At 38.9% G+C, this 22,726-nt stretch overlaps 1 protein-coding gene across 1 annotated transcript; it reads right to left on the bottom strand.

Moving 5' to 3' along the window:
- Window positions 1-6,571: 6,571 nt before the first annotated feature.
- Window positions 6,572-21,202, bottom strand: LOC149820071 (bidirectional sugar transporter SWEET3-like). The gene is made up of 5 exons (XM_089981736.1): window positions 20,787-21,202; window positions 9,103-9,325; window positions 8,542-8,703; window positions 8,322-8,441; window positions 6,572-6,673 (listed from the first exon to the last, which is right to left on the bottom strand). Exons 1-5 carry the CDS (start codon window positions 21,200-21,202, stop codon window positions 6,572-6,574), a joined length of 1,023 nt encoding a protein of 340 aa, XP_089837862.1.
- Window positions 21,203-22,726: the final 1,524 nt, after the last annotated feature.

Below are 22,726 nucleotides of genomic sequence, written 5' to 3'. Positions count from 1 at the left end.
TCATCAAAACTTGCTCAAGTTTTTTAATGACTCATGACTCAATCGAGTCAACTGAGTCTCAGACGAGTCAGGGTGAGTCTTTGCTTAGACCAAATACGATATGGGTTTTTGACCCAGTGGATGGGTGATTTGGGCCAAGTCAATGAGTTGACTCAGCAAGTTTTTAAACTATAGTTATTTCTGATCACATGATCTTTCAAAAATTCATGACAATGCTCTATATCATTAAACCTTTGACCGACAACAATGTCTTTATCATTTGAGTATGTTGTTAGCCATTAAATCAATTTTCAATTATTAAATTTTTTGTTTCACAACTCGTCAATCATTTTGGATGCCTTCGCTTTAATGATTTTCAATTGTTCTTCATTATATGAGAATCGACTGAATGAGAACCTATTCAATCATGTCTAATTAATAGAAAAAATCAATTTTAATACCTAATAAATATTCATATAGCTTATGCAATATACCATGGATTCAACTTTTCAATTGTCATTTTTGCATCATTTGCATCCGCCATTAATTGTCCCATGTCATCTATACAATATTGATCCTCTCCTATCATTTGAGAGTCGCCTTCATCTAACATGCTATAGTCATTATCATCATCATGTTCTCCGTTGTCTAGAGAATCATTGTTACCACTAATTGGCTATTCGGATGAACAAACTAAATCACAAGGCATTATATTTATCTTTTCATTTGCTTGCATGGATGCATCATTCTTGTATTTTCAAATTTCATGATTAACCATAAACATATTGCCTATATCTCAAGCATAGATTCCACAATTCAGTAAATTATACCTCGTTATTCATGAATCCATAACTAAATCATTGACTGCCTTCAAAGGCTGGATGTTATATGCATAATTGCACTAAACATCAAGAACACTAGTTTGCTGACATACTTGCATATTTTCTGCACACATCTTCTGATCATGTACCATATTAATTGTCTGTGCAAGTTGAATATTGTCTGCACGCATGACATCTATATCCCTAATTAATTATTTTGAACAATTGCATGTCTTATGCATGCATGTTATGAATATCCATATTGACAATTGTTTAGGAGAGTTGGATGTTCGTCACATGATTGCCCTCAACAGATACATTGCAAATTGCCTGAGATAAATGCATATTCTCCAAACGAATCCTATTATCATTTAAAACATTGTTTCTTCGATAACTATTTTGTTCATCAGCTGCTTCTTGAAAATGTCTTCTAACTCCTTCTTGTCTAACTTTTTCATGTAGTACGATAAAGATAATTAAGCAAATATCATCATTACATAACATAAAATCTGCATAATCACCATCTACAATGAGTATACATCTTTTCTAGCTTTCTATGTCTTCAAAATAACTACCGAAAACTCGGATACTCTTCGGCATATCCGGTTTTATGAGACATCAAGGTGATAAATTCTTTAAAGCTAATATTTTTGGATACCATTATATATAGATCTCTAATGAGGGTCACCAATGATATGATAATATATATACTTTAACTCTTTATGAGGTCATCATTAACTGCCTATATCAACCCCACAATATATCACACATTGAAGAAAAATAACATGTAAAAAAGTCCATCCATATAGCCTCCATACATTGAATTAATACAACTGACTATACCAACTATGGTTGTTGTCTCACACTGAAAACCAATCAATTTAACCCTAACTACATTACCCCAATTGAATACTTGTGCACAGTCAATCCTAACTCCATTACCCCCAAAAAATAACAACCATAAACGTACAATCTGGTATCAAATATTAAATAAAACACATGCAAACAAACATAAATCATACATGACAACCAACGGGGGCTCTGCTTGTCTGGTAGGAGCAACTAATGCATGTCACCTTGTGTTGGGACATTGCAGGTTCAAAACCCAATGGTATAGTTGTATAATTGGTAGGGGTCTGCCTAACCCCAGCTTGCCTTTAAAAAAATAAATAAATAAAAATAAATCATACATGACAACTAAACATAAATACTATAAGGCTAACAAGTATATATATATATAAAACTTAAGAATACAAGATAACATATGAAACTAACTTTTCTTCTTAAGTTTTTGGGGCAAAAGATGGGGATGGTTGACTAAAAAGTTGCCGCAACCTCGGTGAAATGCTGGAAGATAAAATGCCTAGGAATTATTGCAAGAAGTGAGAACAAAGGGTTAGGGTTCTAAAGAGAAACAGAAATTAAATAAAAAAACACCAAAATAGAGCGACTTTATATAAAGCAAAAAACATGTGAAGATAAGAACATTCACAAAATAACACTCACAAGTTAAAATTATAACATTCACATGTTAAAATAGATTGTCATTGCATTAACATGAGGTTTACATACAATATTTGCATGAATCACGTCATACATTTGTGGACATTATGACTTTATGTGATTTTTAGTTAAATGAGGTTCACACGATATCCATGCAAAGGTTGGGATATTCGCAAATGTATGATGCGAACCAGTCAAGCTCGAATAAGAAAATATGCAAAGGTAAGGATATTCATAACATACATTTGTGAAGGTCATGACATATATTTATAGACATCCTGACTTTATGTCTCGAACTTTTAAATTAAAAAAGGTCCGCAACAAGCTTGCGAATATCTGAAGATCCACACATTTTAGATACGAATTTTCTGTATTGGGATTCAAGATAGGCATATTCATAATTTTTTATATGAATGTTGTCAGGTTTGCAAATCTAATAGTTATTGAGATGTTGTGACCTTTGAACGGTGTATATATCTATCCAGCAAACATCAGTAGGTTAGCTTGTGCAAAAAGTAAAAATGTCCTAAAAAGTCAGGAATATATAATTTTGAACATGCGGAGGATTTCAGCAAATTAGTAGGCATTTTCCAAAAGATGCCATTTTTGAAAGGCAGTACGGTCATTTTCCGTTAAGAGCATGTAGTAAGACCTATCTTGTGCCATAAATTGACTTATTGCTGGATGTTGGAACCCAGTTATCCTGATGGCGTAAAGAATTCTGACTAGCATGTTCTAGAGGACTAACCAAATGCCCCTAGAATGAGAATAGAGAAAAGCAAGACATAGTTTTTATAGGGCGGTTGCTGCTGCTTTAGGGTCTGAATCCTTTCTAATCCTCCCCATCCAGGCCATTTGCCTCCTAGCTAGGCACTATCTCATAGATAGACAAGGAGTTAAAAGGGGATAACAGAAAAAGTGATGCAGAGCAAACGAGATAAGACTGAACTTTTTGAAGACCGACTCTGGGAGAGATATCTATTATAAAGAAAAACCAAGAATTGAATGAGGGTAGTAACTGACTCAACTGACCAGGCCCCTTGGCCCAGTGGGGCATAATGAGACAAGGCCCGACGTTACTGAATAGTAATGAGACTGAACCTTTCATTTGCTATCATAATCCAATCCAAATCACATTGAGCATCATAAATTAAAAGAGGATATGGATCTTGTAATTTCTGTAATGTACTTACTCTATATCCTTCATATGATGATATCTTTGATACAATGAGATAGAATGGACAATGCCCTGCTTTTCCTGGCTGTTTATTCTCTTGAAAGTCATGTGGGAGGACACTATGGAACAAACACACCATACACAAGCATGCTTGGTTACATACTTTGCGCTGCCATGGTGCACCTACACTAGGGGTGTCAACGGTCGGGTTTACCCAGATCCGACACGGACCAAGCCCTATAGGGTCCGGGTATAGTGACAAATAAGAAGACCCAATTAAGATGCAGGTCTGGACCCGAAGGTCCAATTAATACATGGAATCGGGTGTAATTTGTAAAATTTTATACCAGACCTGGACCCGATCCGAGTTCCAATTAAGACCCCCAAATTTTCAATGTAAAAATGATAAAAAAAATATTACTTTACCGGGTATGGTTTGGGTCTGGTTCATGTAGTTCTTATCAGGTCCGAGTATGGTTTCTCTTATAGTAGGCCCAATCAGACCCAAGTTCGGACCTGATACCATACCTGAAAATCTAGTCCAAGTCTGGTTCCACCTGGGTCCTAAACAAACCCAACCCGTGAATTGACACCCCTACTTACATTTTTATCGGCAAAATATCAGCAAAAAATTGATTAAAAAATAGAAAATTATTTAAAGACAGGAAAATATAAAAAAAATTGGGAAAAATTTATTTCTACCACCTTTTTTATTGGCTAAGAAAAATACCGTGTATTTTGCTTTTCTTAAAAAAAAAACTCCCGATATTTGTCATGTTGCTCAGAATTACACAAGGAAAATGATTTCATAGTCCAAATTTGAGCTTGAAAAATGAGTCCTAACAGTTGTATGCTGAACTTCAAAATCTGTAAAAAAGTCTCGTGCAACTGGAACCATGAAACGACAGGAACTTGAGTTTTGAGTTATGTTCTAGACTTTCTAGTTCATGCCTCACTACTTGGCATGTATAGCTAATACAGATAATGCTGTACATGAGCCAAGCTGAGATTGAGCCTGGGCTATATGCTCGGTGTATAATGCACCTGACTCGAGCCAAGCCTGAACACAGGTATTTAGCATCGGGTCACTCAAGCTCGAGCTTGCAAAAGCTTGGCTAGGCTAAGCTCGACCTGGTCCATCTTACTGAAACATATTTACTTGAAAACATTTTGAAAAGAACAGGCCTTTCATTCAGAAGGCAAGTAGAATAGCCACTCATAAGAACCGAGGTCTACTTGATATAGGGTAGGCGCGAATGAAACATTTGGCTCACCTGAATTTCGTGTTAAAAGCTGATAATTATAACCATCATGCACACAAGCACACGTGCACACACAAAGGTCACATTTGCTTGTATCTCCTTGATTTGAAATCACGTGTGATCCCATGCCGTTGATTCAGAATCATATTTATATTCAAATTCATAAGGTGGAGAATGTGATCTGGAATCACATGAAAAGTGAGTGAAATGGGCTCAAAAGTGATTTCAAATCTCACTGCCCATTTTCTCATGTTTGTTTGCACATGAGAAACTGGGCAAATGAGAATCATTCTCTCACAATTGTAAGAGAACGATTCTCATTTGGGGCCAAGCTAGAAAACGCGCCTCGAGTCACATACATCACAAACGAGCTGATTCAAGCTCTTAAGGAGCACAAAGACAAGCTCAAGATCCACCCACACAACTTAGGGATGCCAATGAATCGGATTTTATCTGATATGTTTTGAATTTTTGCTACCTAATTCGACAAATATCTGAATTTAATGGATATCTGTAAAACGGCACAAAGTAAACCACATACAATGAAACACAGTTTAACGTGGTTTCGGCAAGAGGTGCCTACGTCTACGATAAAAACCTCTCACTACCCTCTCACCCGAGAGCTTGGATGGCAGTGGATAGGGGCGGGGGACAAGGTCTCCACCCCTGCCCCCATCTCAAAATCCTGCCCTCCATCCCCGTTTCATGTCCTCCATGCCCATTCCAAATGGGGCGAGGCAGGGCAGAGCCTAGTTTCCCCTCGGTCCATTGCCATCCCTAAAGAAGGATTGGGTACGGGGCGGGGCGGGGCAAGGCGGAGAATGGGACAGGGACAGGGCGGGGGAAAGCGTAAGTCCATCCCTACACGGGTTTTGATTTTAACCTCCATCCCCGTTTCATGTCCTCCATCCCCGGTCCAAACGGGGCAAGGCAGGCGGGCCCGTTTCTCCCCGTTCCACTGCCATCCCTAACGAGGAAGAGTTCTTAAGGTTACACATTTTTTTAGAATTGGAGAAGTCCTCTTTATTCGCTACAATGTCCTTATTCTTTCTCATCAGGTAACCTAGAGGTATTAGGTATCTTCCTCTTTTTGCTTAACATGGACTCTTGAGAGTCGAGTCTTGATCCAACGCCAGCTTGAGCTCTTGTGCTCTAACATGAATCCGTTTACATGCAAAAAACAGATCTGGTATGAGTTTTACACCATCCGAATCCAAATCCAAATCCAACTTCAAATATGTTTAGCCAACATCCTATTAGTCGAACATGGTATTGACATCCTATCTGAATATGAACAGTTTACATCCCTAATGTAACCAAACAAGCCTGAGTTTGATCTCAATTAATTTTTTTTTTTAAAGAACAAGAATGAGACAAGCTTCCAGTGAAAATCTCGACTTGGGTCCAACCACTAGTCATAGATAAACCCAATGGCATGAACCACAGAAAGGATATATATGTGCAATGCAGGTTCTGCTGAGAATGTTTGCATTCTTATAGGAGATTAATTAACCAAAACTATGATCTTAGTCAAATGCCAGTTTCATAGAAAAGAAAAAAATTGCTCTTGATTCAGGCCTTAAGGTCAAACAAATGGATTTTTTATTTTACAAAATAAGCTTATTGCTCAATAATTAAACAAAATGGATGTTTAATCACCAAATTGCAAGGAAGAAAAACAAAGGCAATATTGTTGTCTTCTACGTGAAAGCAGGTAGACTGTTGCTTCGATTCCCACAGTTCTTGAAATGGTTTTTGTTGTGGTACGAGTTCCCCATGCACCATTGTGCTCCTACTTGAGTCATTGCTTGAGGGAGGTTTCTCATATGTCAAGCTAGTTGATTTGGCGTGGAGCTTTCTTCTTTTCTCTTGTAGACAAAGTAGAGCACAATTTGTATGAGCCCCAGTGGGCTGCCCACAATGTTAGGCGCCTGCATAATTGTCATAATTTTGTTGTAACAAGTATAACGACTTTGACAGCCAAAACATTGTGACCTAACACAACACCATCCAAAAATGATGACATTGAACATGTTCTTGGTGGGACAAACAAGAGGATGCTTAACAAACTTTGCTCCTTCTGATGTTAGGGCTGTTAGCGTGTAGGACATCCTCTGAAGTGGATATTTATCTTTTACATTAATGCAACGAAGTCTTAGATTGTGAAGGCATTGAGATGACGTACGGCACTGGATCAAATCCTTCTGATGCAAGGGTGTGCCCATTGCTTTCGAAGGTGGGCCAAGTAAAGCATGGTGGCTGTGGGCCCCACCCAGGGTTTTGCCTCACTGGGATGTGGGCCCATTATGTGGCTCGTTCTCGGTGAGGGTTCCTCGTCATAAAAAAAAAGGGTCTTAGATCCACATTAATCTTGTTGTTGATGATGATGAGTCCAACAGGATCAAACCCTATGGTAAACCCTAGGAAGTTGAAGCGGCACCAAATTGGTACCCCATACTTGTTGCTAGTTTGATCCCAATGAAAATTAAATATATATATCATTAAACTTATGATATATATAAACAACCTCTCTAGGGGTGTCAACAGTGTTTTCGGGTATGATATCGGGTCCTGACCCAAGTCTAATCAGGTCCATTATAAAAAAACCATACCCTGACCCGATAAGAACTACATGAACCAGACCCAAAAAAACCATATTTTTATCATTTTTACATTGAAAAATTGTGGGTCTTAATCGGAACTCGGGTCAGGTTTGGGTCTGGTATAAAATTTCACAAACTATACTCGGGTCCGTGTATTAATCGGACCTTCAGGTTCAGACCCAAGTCTTATTATTTATCACCATACCCGGACCCTATAGGGTTTGGTTCGGTTCGGTTCGGGTCAGGTAAACCCGACCTGTTGACACCCTAATTAAACCTCTATCTCTCAATCTTACTCCGTATATGTATTAAACATGGCTTGTTTGTTAGGGATCATACCTTTAATCATGTTTTTTTAAAGTAAAATCACAAATTCTTTAGTTGTAAAATTTTAGTACATTGTGAGAAGTTTATTTTTAAGACCTTGAAAATCCTTCTCATATTGGGCTATATATATATATATATATATATATATATTGAAGGTAAAGACCTAATGAGTAAAAATCATTATTTTCTTCAAAAAATTTTGAGTTTTTGTAGATCAAGTGTTACGGATGTGATCTACATGGTTTGTTTAGTAGGAAACTTGTTTTGATTCATGTAATTATGACAAGTGATTAGGTTTTTTAAAGGGGTCAAAAAATCAATGGCTCACATTGTGCCAAAATTTCATAAATCAAAAGATCACATTTTTACATCAGAAAATCACCATCCAATGCTTGATCAAGTACACCAGTAAAACACATCTATGTGGTTAGATTAAGTCATACAACTTGCACCTATGATTTCTATCTCATTAGTTCTTTACCTTCATTAGTAGCAAATATTTTCCCATCCATATATATATATATATATATATATATATATATATATATATATATATATATATATATATATATATATAGAGAGAGAGAGAGAGAGAGAGAGAGAGAGAGAGAGACCAATAACAGTGACTCAAGGTGATGGCTCAACTTACCCCAACAAATAAGTCATGGCCCATAAATCCATAAGCCATCCACAATGAACTTGAGAGAAACGAAAACAAAGATAAATGGAACGGCATGAACTCGACGCTCTTTGTCTCTACCACATGCTTCTACAACAATGAAAATTTAGCCGGTTTCCCTGATCATTTCAAAAACTAAGCAAACATAAATAAATTGATACCGAGAAAAATCACATGAGGTAGGCATTACCACAATCACTAATGGAGATCCATACATGGCTATGGATGTGACCAGTGCAACACTCCCCACCAGCACCTTGCGTTGATGATGATTAAAAAGAAAGCATCCCGAGATCAATGCGGTCACGAAGAATATCAGAATCGTTGGTATCATCATACACCATACCAGCCACTGCACCAAGGTGGGATTAGAAAATGAATAGTGAGAAAGGCGTTGTTAGGTGATCGGGGCCGAGTACTTAACAAAGTACTCGGGCCACACAAAACACAGAAAATTGCTGGCTTGCGCAGCGATTTTCTGTGTAAAACACAAACACAGAAGATTGCTAGGAGTAGCGATTTTCTGTGTAAAACACAACAGAAAATCGCTACATAACCACCAATTTTCTGCATGTGTGGCCTGAGTACTTTGTAAAATATTCGGGCTCAATCACCGGATCTGCTCCGATAGTGAGATGGCTTGCATGCACCCACACATATACAAGATGTGCATGTGACATTTTCTTGTGAAACTTATAAGAAAAAGCAGTATGACTTTGAAGTTTTATCAGTACTCATTTCTTAGACTTGCCTTCCCATTTGGTGAAGTGAAATGAAGATAGATCAATACGAAGGAAGACTCCAACAACATCCCTATTCCATTGGTGGTCACCAAAAGAAGGTTTTCCCATTTGTTGCTGACCAATGGTAAGCCATACCATGTATAAAGAGCACAGTTTAAAAGAGCAACGATGTAAGGGGCGCAAGAAAACTCCTCTGTACTTTTCTTTCTAATCACCCTTCTGAATGTTAGTCTGCAGAAATGTAAGACTTCAATTAAAATTTCTTGCATTCCAAAAATTCTGTATATAAGCATAAGCAGAGGCAAAATCCTGCACAGTTAAGATTTATACTTTGTACGTTCAATGGAATGTATGCCTAAGGAAACTTGTTTCCCATAGTTAAATGACAATGCAATCACTTCCATTTCTGTTATAATTTGGTGCATAAATGTATGGAGTTCTAAGTTGTCACTTACACGGGGACTGCATATAATAGCAAAGAAGTTGCATTGCCTGCAGAACATAGATATGTTAGAAAACTTATATCGTAATTAAACACTTGGTTATGGGAATAAGAATCAATAAAAAATTATATGACCATAACGATATCAACCCATCTTAGATTGATCAAGTGTGTATATAGACTAGGACATGTTGGTATGGACGGGCTTTTTTTTTTTGGATTTAGAACTGGAAGAAACCCCACACGGCATGAAGAAAACTCCGAGGCTAGGACCCCTGCCCCTGGGGCCTATGCTACATGCACGTCAGCTTGCGCTAAGAGGTGACACCCATGAGAATCGATCCTTGACTGCCTGTCACACATCTCCAGGAAATTAAATCCGGAAGGGAACTCATGGGGCTCTATACCAAAGAGCCTAGTTGAAAGCAGAGCATTATTGCTTCGATTGGTCTTCCATCAAGAAATCGGATAGCTCTGCATCAATTAAAAAAAGTGGTGAAAGAGAAGCTAGAGTAGTACCCATAATTCCCAGAGCTGTCCGGGTTGTAGAACCCATAGCTTAAGGTGTTTCTAGAATCAAAGGATATGGTATACGAGGAAATGCTTCGATGATTCAGTGGTACATAAGGCTATTTATAATAAGAGAACTCCCTTATTTCCCATCTTGCCATTTGGTCTAATCCAATATTCCCCTGGCTTACGTGAGGAGGAAATATAAAACTGGCTATGTAAAACCATTGTTTCAAAGCACCATAGGCGCCACCTGATTGTCACATAATTTCTTTTTCTAGGAGATTTTGAAGCGGGGGAAATTTCAACCTTTAAAGAAAAAAAAAAGGTAGCTGATATAGCTGATGTGGGACCCAGTTTTTTTGAAACTTTCTTGTGCATGAGACAAAAGTATGGACCCCATGCTCTCCAATAAAGTGTTCTCTAGTTCAGACCAATCAAACGGCCTTATTGGTGGCACTAGCATTGCTGAGACCTAAACGAGGGGAAAAGCAGTTATCCAAAAGGGTTGGGGCATGTAAACGATAAAGATCCGGATGCTACAATGGACCCAAGTCTTGTAAAGGATCCAGATCTGAATACTACAACTACCCAACTCCAAATACTAATGGTGTCAATTCAAAGAACTTGGATCAGGAAATTTTATCATCTAGAATAAATGAGTGGCAGCTTAGAGAGGAAATCGAATGGAAGCAAAGAAGCAGGGTGCAATGGCTAAAGTATGGTGATGTGTGAAAGATCGATAATAGATAATAGAAAGCTAAACAATCAACGATAGAGAATAGGAAACACACAGTCTCACACACTCGTGAGACGTGAGTTGAGTCTTACTAATAAACCACATGTTAACTTATCTCTTAGCTATACATGGTTTCTAGGGAGATAAGATACATACAAATACAAGATACATGGTAACTAACAAATGGACTTTGTTTGATAGACACAGAAACAAAATACGTGATTTAAGGAGTCAACCAGGTAATAACGAGTAGTGGGGTTAGCTACATTTGCTGTGGAGTCCACATAAGCTGCACAGTCTTGATGAGTTGTTACATTTGCCGAATATTGAGTAACAAAGAATTAGTATAGTCTTGATGGATAACAATTACTCGTTGCCCTCGGGTTGTAACTCGGGGAAGTTACTATTATCCTTGACATGCCCCCTGCAAGCTCAGTAGGGGGGCACGCACGTTGAGCTTATCACAAAAATCTTGAAACTTAATTGTAGATAATGTCTTGGTGAGTCCATCAGCAAGCTTATCACCATAGAAAATAAACTGTATTTGGAGGTTGCCAGTGCGAACGTGATCCCAAACAAAATGAAAATCGATATCGATGTGTTTAGTGTGAGCATGAAACATTGAATTGGCTGCTAAGAATAATGCGCCAATATTATCACACCACAGAATAGGCGAGTTGAATGGAGGAATGGCAAGTTTCATGAGTAAGGACTTTAACCATAGCAGGTCAGAGGCAGCATAAGCAAGAGATTTGTACTCGTTTTCAGTGCTAAACCTGACAACTATGCATTATTTGCTGGAGGACCAAGAGATAACATTGTTGACTAAAAAGACGACAAAACCCCAGTGGATTTGCCATCATCCGGGCACCCTGCCCAATCAGCATAAAAAAAAGTACTGAGTGCAAGAGAGGAATATGGGCGGATAAGTAGACCATATTCAACAGTGTCCTTCAAGTAGCAAAGAACGTTTTTGATGATAGACTAATGATCCTCTTGAGGTTGGTGCATGTACTGACAAACTTTGTTGATCATAAACACAATATTCGAACGAGTGAGAGACAAATATTACAAACCTCCCACAATACGGTGATGCAATGTTGCATTTGAAAAAGATGCAATCCCAGTTTTGGTGAGCTTCAAAGATGAACTCATCAGAGTGACAATCGGCTTGACATCAATGATAGAGGTTTTCTTGAGGAGATTAAAAATGTATAGCCATTGAGACAAGTGCACAACATGGTTGAGATAGTGAACCTCAATACCCAGAAAATAACTCAGACACCTATGATCTTTGACTAAGAAGGTAGAGCCAAGAATGTTGACCACTCAGGTGATGGCTTCATGCGAATTACCTATGATTATGAGATCGTCTACATAGACTAGTAAGAAGAGAATAAGATGACGATCTTCATAAATGAAAAGCGAGACATCAAACTGTGATATGACAAATTCATGATACAGTAAGTACGTGCTCAGGCGTTGGTACCATGCCTGGGGGGCTTGCTTGAGACCATAGATGGAGCTTTCCAATTTGCAAACATAGTAAGGAAACTTAGCATCTTCGAAACCTTGTGGTTGGCTCATGTACACATCTTTATCGAGATAGTCATTGAGAAAGGCATTGTTGAAGTTGAGTTGATGCATGACCCATTTAGAGGATACAACAAGAGAGAGAATAATCTGAATAGTAGTTGGCTTAATGATGGGATTGAAAGTTTCAAAAAAATCAAGCCCTTCCTTCTGATGAAACCCTTTTGCCACAAGACGGGCTTTATAGCAAGCAATAGTGACATCAGAGTGTCTTTTGTTGCAATAAATCCATTTGCAGCTGACGACATTAAGATGAGATTATGGTGGAACCAAGTGCCAGGTGAGATTGCACATAAGAGCATTATGTTTAATGGCCATAGCCCTTTGACACTGGAGTAGTTGAGACGCTTGTTTAAAGATAGAAGGTTCAGGTTCAGGGAGAGAGGCATGAATACCGGTAAGTACAAGTAGATAGAGAAAGGTCATAAAATTTTTGGGTTTTAAAAATCCAGTCATGGACCATGTGATCATGGGATGACAATGATCAGAGAGATGATGAATGCCCAGGCTAGACGTAGGAACGAGAGAAGAACTAGAAGACATAGAGATAGTGAGACGAGATGGAGATGAGTCAGGAGATTTTGAGAGATCGAGGGGGGGGGGGGGTAGAAGATAGGTGAGGAGTAGGAGGTACTAGAGAATGGAAACTAGGTTGGGAAGGTGAATCACGCATAGTGTTCACAACAAGGACAGAGGAAGGATTAAAAAACTCGGGAGGCAGACTTGCATAGGGAGGTAGACTCACATAGGGAGAAGACATACTAGGTTGGACCAGTGAGGGTGAGATGTTAGGTGCGACTGACAGAAAAATGCCCCATTGGGGTAAGTTTGAGTATGACAGGAAAGACAAAGTCGATGCAACCCGAGAACAGTGAAAGGAGGTCTCGTCAAAGTAAACATGCTGAGAGATCTATGTATGACCAGTTTGAGGATGAAAACAAAGATAACCTTTATGACAAGATGCACAACCAAGAAAATGACATGGTAAAGTTTTAGGCTGAAACTTTGACTTGTTATAGGACGTGAGTAGGGGATAGCAAAGACAACCAAATACGCGCAGATGAGGGTAATCAGGTTTATGGTGGAAAAGGAGTTCATGTTGTGTGCGACGTCTCAGGACCAAAGTTGGTAGTCGGTTAATGATGTAGGTAGCCATTTGGAATGCATCAACCCAGTATTCAGAGGCTAAACTTGTACCACTCAGCATACTAAGATCAGTTTCAACGATGTGTCAGTGCTTGTGTTCATCGAGATCGTTCTTCTCAGGTGCATAGGGACACAAGAAGCGATGAAATATACCATGATATTGAAGATAACCTTTAAACTCAGAACTTGTAAATTTGCCACCATTGTCATATTGAAAAGATTTGATAGCAAAGTCAACTTGGCTTTTAATAATAGACTTAAAAATTTTGGAGCAATAAAAAACTCAAGATTTATTTTTCATGAAAAATAACCAACAAAACCTTGAGTAATCATCAACTAATAGCAAATAATATTAAAAACCTTCTCAAGAATCTACAGGCGCAAGGCCTCAGACATCTGCATGCAAGAGTTTTAGAGCCCGTGAACTACAGGATTGTGAGTGACCAAAAGGCTGTTTATGAACCTTTTCAATGAGGCAATCAACACAGGTTTTTATTTGCCTATCTTTATCAAGAGAAATAAGATTGCTAGATCTAAGGAATAACATGATAATTTTGTTGGCATGTTCAAGCTGCCGATAGCATATGTCAAAAGATTCATGTTTTCTCGTATATGCTACAAGCAATAATCAGTCATTACTTGCCTTGATTGGATATAGACCCACACTGGTTTTCGGTCCGCAAAGCTTAATCTTGCTTGTCTAACTATTCTTAACAATAAAGTGAGATGGGGTAAATTAAAAAATATAATCATTTTTTAAGTAAATTGACCAATAGATAATAAGTTCTTTGCAATGGTGAGAACATAAAGAACATTCTTTAGTGAGAACAGAGACCCTTTAGATGAGATAATCATATCTTTTGTATGAGAAATAGGGAGAGTCTTACCATTTCCTATAATGATGGAATCACTCCCTTGATATGGAGATTTATTGGCAAAATATTGCTCATTCACTGTTAGATGATTAGTGGCTCCTATGTTAGGATACCAATAGTCATCCCCACCTTGTTGCATGAACATAGCCGAAAAGGCCTTTGGAATGTGCCAACAGTCCTTTGCAGTGTGATCGCGCTTGCCGCAGTATTGGTATGTCACAAGTACTTATGGATTGGAGTTACCTTGATTGAAGTTGTTGTTTGAGGGAGAACTACACCCGTGCCCCCAACCTTGATTCCAGTAACCTTTGTAAGAGCCACGTCCTCGTCCTCTAAGAACATAGTCTAGCTAGATTCTTGCACTTCAGATGGTTTTGAGTGCAATAGGAGCACTCTCTTTTCTTGATTTATGAGCAAATCATATAAATCAGCAATGTCATGAATAGTAAAGCTTGTTGTGACAGATATTACAAAACTTGCATACTCGATGGTCAGCCCATTAAGTGATATCTGAATAAGATCCGAGTCATCAGCTGGATGACGCGAGGCTACCAACGAATTAGTTAAAAATATGATTTTGTCGAGATATGCCAACATGTCCAATGATTTCTTCTTGATGAAGGTTAACTCTTTTTTTAACATCATGATTCACAAGGGTAACTGCGAACCATAGACTTTCTCTAGCATTGTTCAAGAATCACGGGCAGACTTAGTTCTCATGATTTGCCTAAGAACCGCTTCAGAGACTATAGCTTTGATCTAGCTCAAAGCAAGTTGATTGACTTTTCGCCAAGTGTGATAGTCAAGATTGACTAACTATCTTCCTTCTTTGTCAGTGACAAATTTGATGAGTTGAGAAGATGCCCCATCGACAAAACCTAATAGATCTTGGCTCAAAATGACAGACTCCAGCTGCAAGCATAAGAGAAGATAGTTTTCTCGATTCAATCTAATAGAGACTAGACTTGATACTGCATTCCATTAAGTTGTTGATGCAGTAGGTATCATTGAGACATATGAGTTGGATGCTGTGGACACCATTGAATTGCTCGTTGAGGTAAGTAGATCCGGTACCATAAAAGATCGATAATAGATAATAGAAAGCTAAACAATCAACGATAGGGAATAGGAAACACACAGTCTCACACACTCATGCGATGTAAGTTGAGTCTTATTAATAAACCACACGTTAACTTATCTCTTAGCTATACGCGGTTTCTAAGGAGATAAGCTACATACAAATACAAGATACATGGTAACTAACAAATGGACTTTGTTTGATTGACACAGAAACGTAATACTTGATTTGAGGAGTCAACCAGATAATAACAAGTAGTGGGGTTAGCTACATTTGCTGAGGAGTCCACAGAAGCGGCACAGTCTTGATGAGTTGTTACATTTGCCGAATATTGAGGTGTCCACAGAATCGGTATAGTCTTGATGAGTTGTTACATTTGCCAAATATTTTGTATTGATGGATAACGTCGTTACCATCGGGTTGTAACTCGGGGAAGTTACTATTATCCTTAACAATGTGAACACCTTCTATTTTCATGCATACGCTTCTTCTAGAAGCATGACTAATTTTCTCCCGGCATTGAATATCAATGGCTACCGTGTGGTGGGGGATGACATTCCTCTTCAGGTCCTCTTTTTATAAAAGTTATTTTTATGTTTCTTTTGATGTGTCTCATTGCTTTATGGACTTTCGCCTTTTGACCTTATCTTAGTAAGATAATCACTCCCATATCAAGCCTTTGTCTGAGGTTAAAAATGTGGTTTGGGCTCTACCATCTTGTAAAGCTCTCGGACAAGATAGCTTCCCCATTGATTGTTTTTGTGCAATATGAGATGCGTGTGGTGATGATCTTCTGAAACTAATGTCCCAATTCTTTACTAATGCAAGATTGCTAAGAGCGCTTTGCAAGAGTCTCATAGTTCTCATCCTTAAAGAGGAGGGTGTGGAGGATATTGCACACTTGAGACCTATATCACTGCTAGTCTCCATCTATAAGGTCATTTCCAAGGCCTTAGCTGAGATATTGAAGTTGTTCATTAATAAGCTGGTTTCTCCTGTGTAAGATGCTTTCATCACTGGAAGGAAGATTCATGAGGGTGCAGTGTTGGCTTACAAGGCTATTCACTATATTCATAAAAACAAAGTGCCAACATTTGTTCTTAAGGTGGACCGTTCCAAAGCTTTAGATTTAATCAGCTGGGATTTCCTTGATTCATGCTTGGTGAAAATGAGCTTTGGTGATGATGGATTTCTTTGGTGAAGTGTCTCCTCCTTTCATCCCCTACCTCTATTTCTGTTAATGGTGTTCACGGGGAATCTTTTACTCCCGAAGTACAGTTTAAAGTAGGGTGACCCTCTATCCCCTCTTATATTTGATGTTGTGATGCAAAATCTCACCTCTATGCTAGTTGAAGCTCACGATGATGGGAGGTTTAAATGCATACCTCTACTTAGGAGCAAGAATTTGTCACTTATTATACGTTAATCTTATTTTTGGTAGGGCAGATTTGAAAAATATGTGGTACCTATAGATGATTCTCCCTTGCTTCTCGGTTTGTTCTGGCAAGGGTGTTAATGAAATGGCAAGAGTATTAATGGAAGAAAGAGTCAGGTTTGTTTATTCAATACTTCAAGTTTGGTTGCCATTGCGGCTCCTATTATCTTTGATTGTCTTAAAGGATACCTACCTCTTCTCTTCGATATCTGGGTATGCCATTCCATATTGGTGTTACCAGGGATATTCATTGAGCGAGGGTGGCTATGGTAGGCTTGTTTTGGTGCTTCATGTCTTGGCCACTATACCCTCTCACTTAATGCAGATTTTTTATGTCTTCCAGTCTAGAGAAAAGAGTTAAAAAGTCCTTTGAGTTCATTTGGGGGTGGCTATGATGGAAAACTCAAACATCGTATTTCTTGGGATCTATTATCCAAGCCCGTTTGCTATAGAGGGTTGGCTATTAGAGATCTGAAAAAGCTGAATTTGGCCTTTCAGATTAGGTGGCTTTGGTCTCTATGCATTGAGGATAAAGAGTGGGCAGTGGTTATGTGGAGCAAATATGGCCCAAATGGTTGGCCATGGAGGTGGGTTCTAGACTGTAGGTGGAAAACTGGTTTGGGTATTTAGAAGGCGCAGAGTAAGGCAATATGATATTTTATTGATGGATGTAAGGTGAAGGTTGGAGCGGGCCATCACACTTTGTTCTGGAAGGAACAGTGGCTTCTGGACTCGCCTCTTATAGAGGCCTTTCCTTGTCTATATCAGCCAATTAGAGACAAGGGTTGCTTTGTCGGTGGCCATTGGTTGGCTAATGGTGGTTGGGATAACTCTATACGCTCCAACCCCTCCCCATAGGCATCTTTAGAAATGTTGAAACTTATGGAGCTTCTTTCAATTCTATTATTGAATGATGATCCTAATAGGCTGTGGTAGAAAGCACTTCTGGTCCTGATATTAAACTTTCTCATGCCTTTGTATTTGTCTTTGATCCAATGGTCTGTTGGCTTCCTAAGCACGAGGCCTGCCTGAGGGACTCTTTACAGGCTGACTGGTTATCTTGGATAAGACTCCCACTGAATCAAATTTAAAGAGGGGATTTCATTTGGCAAGTAGATGCTCGCTTTGTTGTGCTGAAGAAGAGGACATCCTTCACTTGTTTTGGCGGTGTTCTTATGTCCAACTTCTACTTGAATGCACTTGGGCGACAAAAATGTTTCTTTGGTAAGTTTTACTGATATGGGATCTTTATTAGTGGTGCATGAGTTAGCAGGGATGGGTTCAGAATGGGTGTTTATGTGGCATTGCTGGGTGCTTACTCTGTGGAGGCCTGTGTGGATGGAAAGGAATTGTGAAAATTTTCGGCGAAAGAATGTCTCTTTGGCTGCTTTGAATCAGTCCATTAGATTACTTCGGGGAGAACGTGTTCGCATTAAATAGCCAGGCTCATCTTTGTTATGGATTGAGGTCATCGTATTGGGGAAATAACAGGGTCATTGCAGCAACTCAGGTCAACATAATATCTGATGCAATCTAGTTATTGCGGTTTCCATAAGGTTATTGATAGTGGTGAGAGCATGCTGGTGGTGTCAGGGGCGATGATGTAGCTGGTGATTCTCTAGTATCTGTTCTATTTATCAGTGTGCGTGTGGATAACTAGGTGTGTATGTGTGTGGGTATGTACGGCCTCTTGAGTGTGTGTGTGTGTGTGTGTGTGTGTGTGTGTGTATGGCTGTGGGGGTAACTTGTGTGGGTGAGTATGTGCATTTGTAATAGGAATACTCGGCCTTTTGTGTGACCTTGACTGTTCAGGCTATCAGACATGTTCTCCACATTGAAGGCATCTCTTTAGCAATGCTTAGTGCTGATGGGGATGCAGATTGGATGCTGGTGTGCCCATGTCCACTGGTTCTTTGGCCTTATCAACTTGCAACTTCAGATGTGCTCAGAGCTGGTTAATTACCTGGAACAGATGTCTTCCTCTTTTCGTTGATTGATGTTCAAGTGTAGTTTATGCTATTCAGGCTCACACACATACTCCCACGAACTGATACTGGAATCCTCTTCATAGCAGCAACTGCTATTTCTTCAGTTCGCTGCGATATTTGATTTTGTAAGTCCACCTACAACCGATGAGTTTATTTCCCGAGGGCAGTTTGACCACCTCCCAAGTTCGATTTTTTTTGTAGAGCATGTAGTTCTTCGGCCATGGCATTTCTCCATTCGGGTTGTGAGTTGGCTTCCTTAAATAAGGTCAGTTCGGACATGGAGTACACATTGCATAGGTAAGAGGAGTAGGCCTGAGAGAGGTTGCTGAACGAGACCTCTTTTTCAATCAGATATGCCGTGGATCCAGTAGTCATGCAGATGTAAAAGTTGCTGAAGGTGGCAGGTGGTTTACTGGTTCTGGTGGACCTTTGAAGGTAGTCTATCATGATCCCTGATGCTGGTTCCCTACTTGAACTGCTTGTGAGAAGTTTTGAAATCGGTGCACAGACCACCGATGTGTTTGTTATTTTCTTGGGGGCAGCTAACATTTCTATCCCTTTTTTGTGGACAAGTATCCCAAAAAAATGCATTTGACCGCCCTTTTTTCCAACTTATCATGGTGTTTTTCTTGTACATGAACGAAGGATTTTTATCCAAAAACCCGTAGGTGATTGAGGGATGTTCCTCTTTTCCTGATCAGTTCCATGAGGATTTGATTACTGATGACTTGGTTAAGTATGTGGTTTATTACATGAAATGCTGCTGCCATGACATACATAAAGGCTCTAGCAACATTTTGAAGGTGCCAATTTTTTCTTTGGGCGATACATTTTGTTGAGAGGTACCACACAGGTGGTTTGTGGGACGATGCCCTAGCTAACCAGGTAACTTTTAAAGTCATCACTTGTGTATTCTCCTGCATTGTCATATCAGTGCATTTTGATTTTGACTTGAAATTGATTTTGAATCATACGGTAAAATTCTTTGAAGGTCTCAAGAACATCGCTTTTGCGTTTCAAAAAATAAACCCAGGTGACGCGAGAATAATCGCCAACGAAAGTAATGTAGTATTTACACCCAGAATATGAATCCATGAGCATCGGGCCCCAAACATTGGAGTGAATCAAATTGAAAGCATCTACAGTTCTAGCATCTGAGTTTTAAAAAGGTAATCTAGATTGTTTAGCATATTAACATGCATCACACGATTCAGAATAATTATCAAGTTCAGGAAAAAGAGATTTAAGAGTACTATCAAATGGGTGACCGAGCTTGTGATGCCAAAGTTGATATAGATTGATGCTCCCTTAAGTCAGAAAGGTGCAGTTCTCGGCTTCTAAGAAGTATAGGCCTGCAGATTCAAGTCCACTACCAATCATTTTCTTTGTTTCCATGTCCTAAAAGATCATGTGGTCAGGAAAAAAAGTGAGAAATTTGAGGCCTTAGTTAACTTGCTAATGGATAACAAATTCATAGGGAAATGAAGAATATAGAGAGTTTTCGAGGTGTTGTTTCCACTTTAAAGGGGAGACATCACTGATTTCTTGGATAGGGATAAGGGATCCATCGCCAATGTGCACCGGTTTTTGTTGGCTTCTCTCACATTTTTTAGCAACTCATGATTTCCTATCATGTGGTCGGTGGCCCCTGTGTCCAAAATCCAATTTTGTTCTATAGTATGTGCGGCAAGGGTTAAGTGATTACCTGTGGTGTCTGCGTTGGTGGACTCAGATTGATTTTCGATTGAAATAGATTTGCAAGATCTTCTATGGTAGTGATTTGTTTGCCTCCTTTGAGAAACCTTTGATTTTTGTCTCTGTTGTGTATACCGTGAATTTCTCAGATTTTTTTTTTCACGTGACCCAATTTTTTGCAATGGGTACACCTAGGCCTTGCTCCACTCTTAAATGAGGCCGATTCAGCATCCTCTTTGGATTTGGCCATCATTGTTGTTCTCGGTTCTCCTCCTGCATTGATTTCGAAGGTCACTTTTTCATGATGCTCGACATCAGGTTTTGTCACCACCGGTTTGGGATCCGGGTTCATTACTTTGCTGCGAGCTTCCTCGCATTGGATGGTAGTGCAGACGACACGAAAAGAAGGCAGTGATTGAGTCATTAGCAGTTGGCATCTTAGAGTGTCATAGTCTTGTCCCAACACGGCCAGGAGCTTGAACACCTTGTCTTCATGAAGGTATTTCTTGATGATGATCACATCGACGGTGATCGGCCGATACTGGGCGAGTTCATCCCACATCCCACATAGGGTGCTGAGATATTGGTTGAAGGGTTCATCATCCATCTTGAGTTGAGCAACCTCCTATTGCAGTTGGTATACCCGGGCCAAATTATTAATTTTCTCGCCATAGACCTCCTTGAGGGTGCCCCTGAAGGATCGATATCACCGAGTTAACAAGGGGATTGAGATCAGTTTGTAACCGTTCTGCTTCAAAGGGGGTTTTAATTCACAATTCTTTGTTTCGGTGAGTAATCCCTCCTCCAATTTATAGAAGAGGGCTGTTGGGAGTTTACCTTCTTCTGGGTAGCCATTTACCCTAGCAATTTGTTATACTATTTCACCTGGAGCTTATCCAGAATGAGGAGATTATTCTGGATAAGGCTCTGATCCAGGGCAGTTTCACCCATTAAGAAAAGAGTAGGCCCTCCTCTCTCTTTAATGGATGAATATTTTTCGTGAAATATGGCCACGGTTATCAACATCTCCCACTTAGCCATGTGAAACAAAAACTAGATGCAGGATTTGACCTCTCACTATTGGAGTGTTTTTCTTGAATCAATATCCTAGAATGAGTTATATATTTGAGTTTCTAGTCCAGACATATGTCTATATTAGACATATCTTAATCGCATACAGGATACATGTTTTGAAAACATTTCCTCTGATATGCTCTTTGTTAAAGGATCAACAATCATATCAGATGTAGGTAAGTAATTGACTTTGATCTTTTTTCTTTCAATCATATCATGAATATAATTGTATTTTACCATTATATGTTTACTTTTTGAATTATCATCTCCACTCTTCATAAGAGAGATGGCAGTTTGATTATCACAATAAATTAGGACTAGCCCATTGGTTATTTCCTACTTCAAATCATTAATGAAGCATCTTATCCAAACAACAAAAGTGGTAGCTATATTGTATGCAATATATTCAGCTTTTTGAGTATGTTGTGCTACACACCCTTGTTTTTTACAAGACCAAGAAATTGCTCCTCTTCCTAGGAGAAAAACATATTCAAAGGTGAATTTACTATCATTTCTGCTGTCAGCAAAGTCAGCATCAGAGTATCTCATTAATTCTAAAGAATCAACTTGAAAACATAGTTTCAAGTTTATAGTCTCTTTCAAATATCAAAATATTTTTTTACGGCTTGCTAGTATGGCCAACTAGGATTACTTTGGTAGCGACTAACGAGACCAACAACAAAGCTGATATCCGGCCTGGTGCAAAGCGTAGCATATATCAAACTTTTGACAACTTGAGCATAAGAGATATTTAGTCTTTCCTGTCCGTCACTTGAACTATCATTTTTACTCAATTTGACACCTTTAACCACATGTGTTCTAACTAGTTTACAATCACTCATTTTAAATTTTTTGAGTATATGATTTAAATATCTTTCTTGACTCAAGCTTAAAAAGTTGAAACTTCTATCTTGAGTGATTTTAATTTCAAGAACATATGATGCTTCTCTCATGTCTTTCATTTTGAATTGTGAATTTAACCATGACTTGGTTTTGACAATCATATCATTGTCGTTTCCAGTCAGAAGAATAACATCCACATATAGTGAGAGAATAT

Source organism: Nuphar pumila, chromosome 12 (genome assembly GCF_984573655.1).
Source record: "Nuphar pumila chromosome 12, dmNupPumi1.hap1.1, whole genome shotgun sequence".
In the NCBI taxonomy this organism is placed as follows: domain Eukaryota; kingdom Viridiplantae; phylum Streptophyta; class Magnoliopsida; order Nymphaeales; family Nymphaeaceae; genus Nuphar; species Nuphar pumila.
This window is presented reverse-complemented; position numbering and strand designations above follow the sequence as displayed.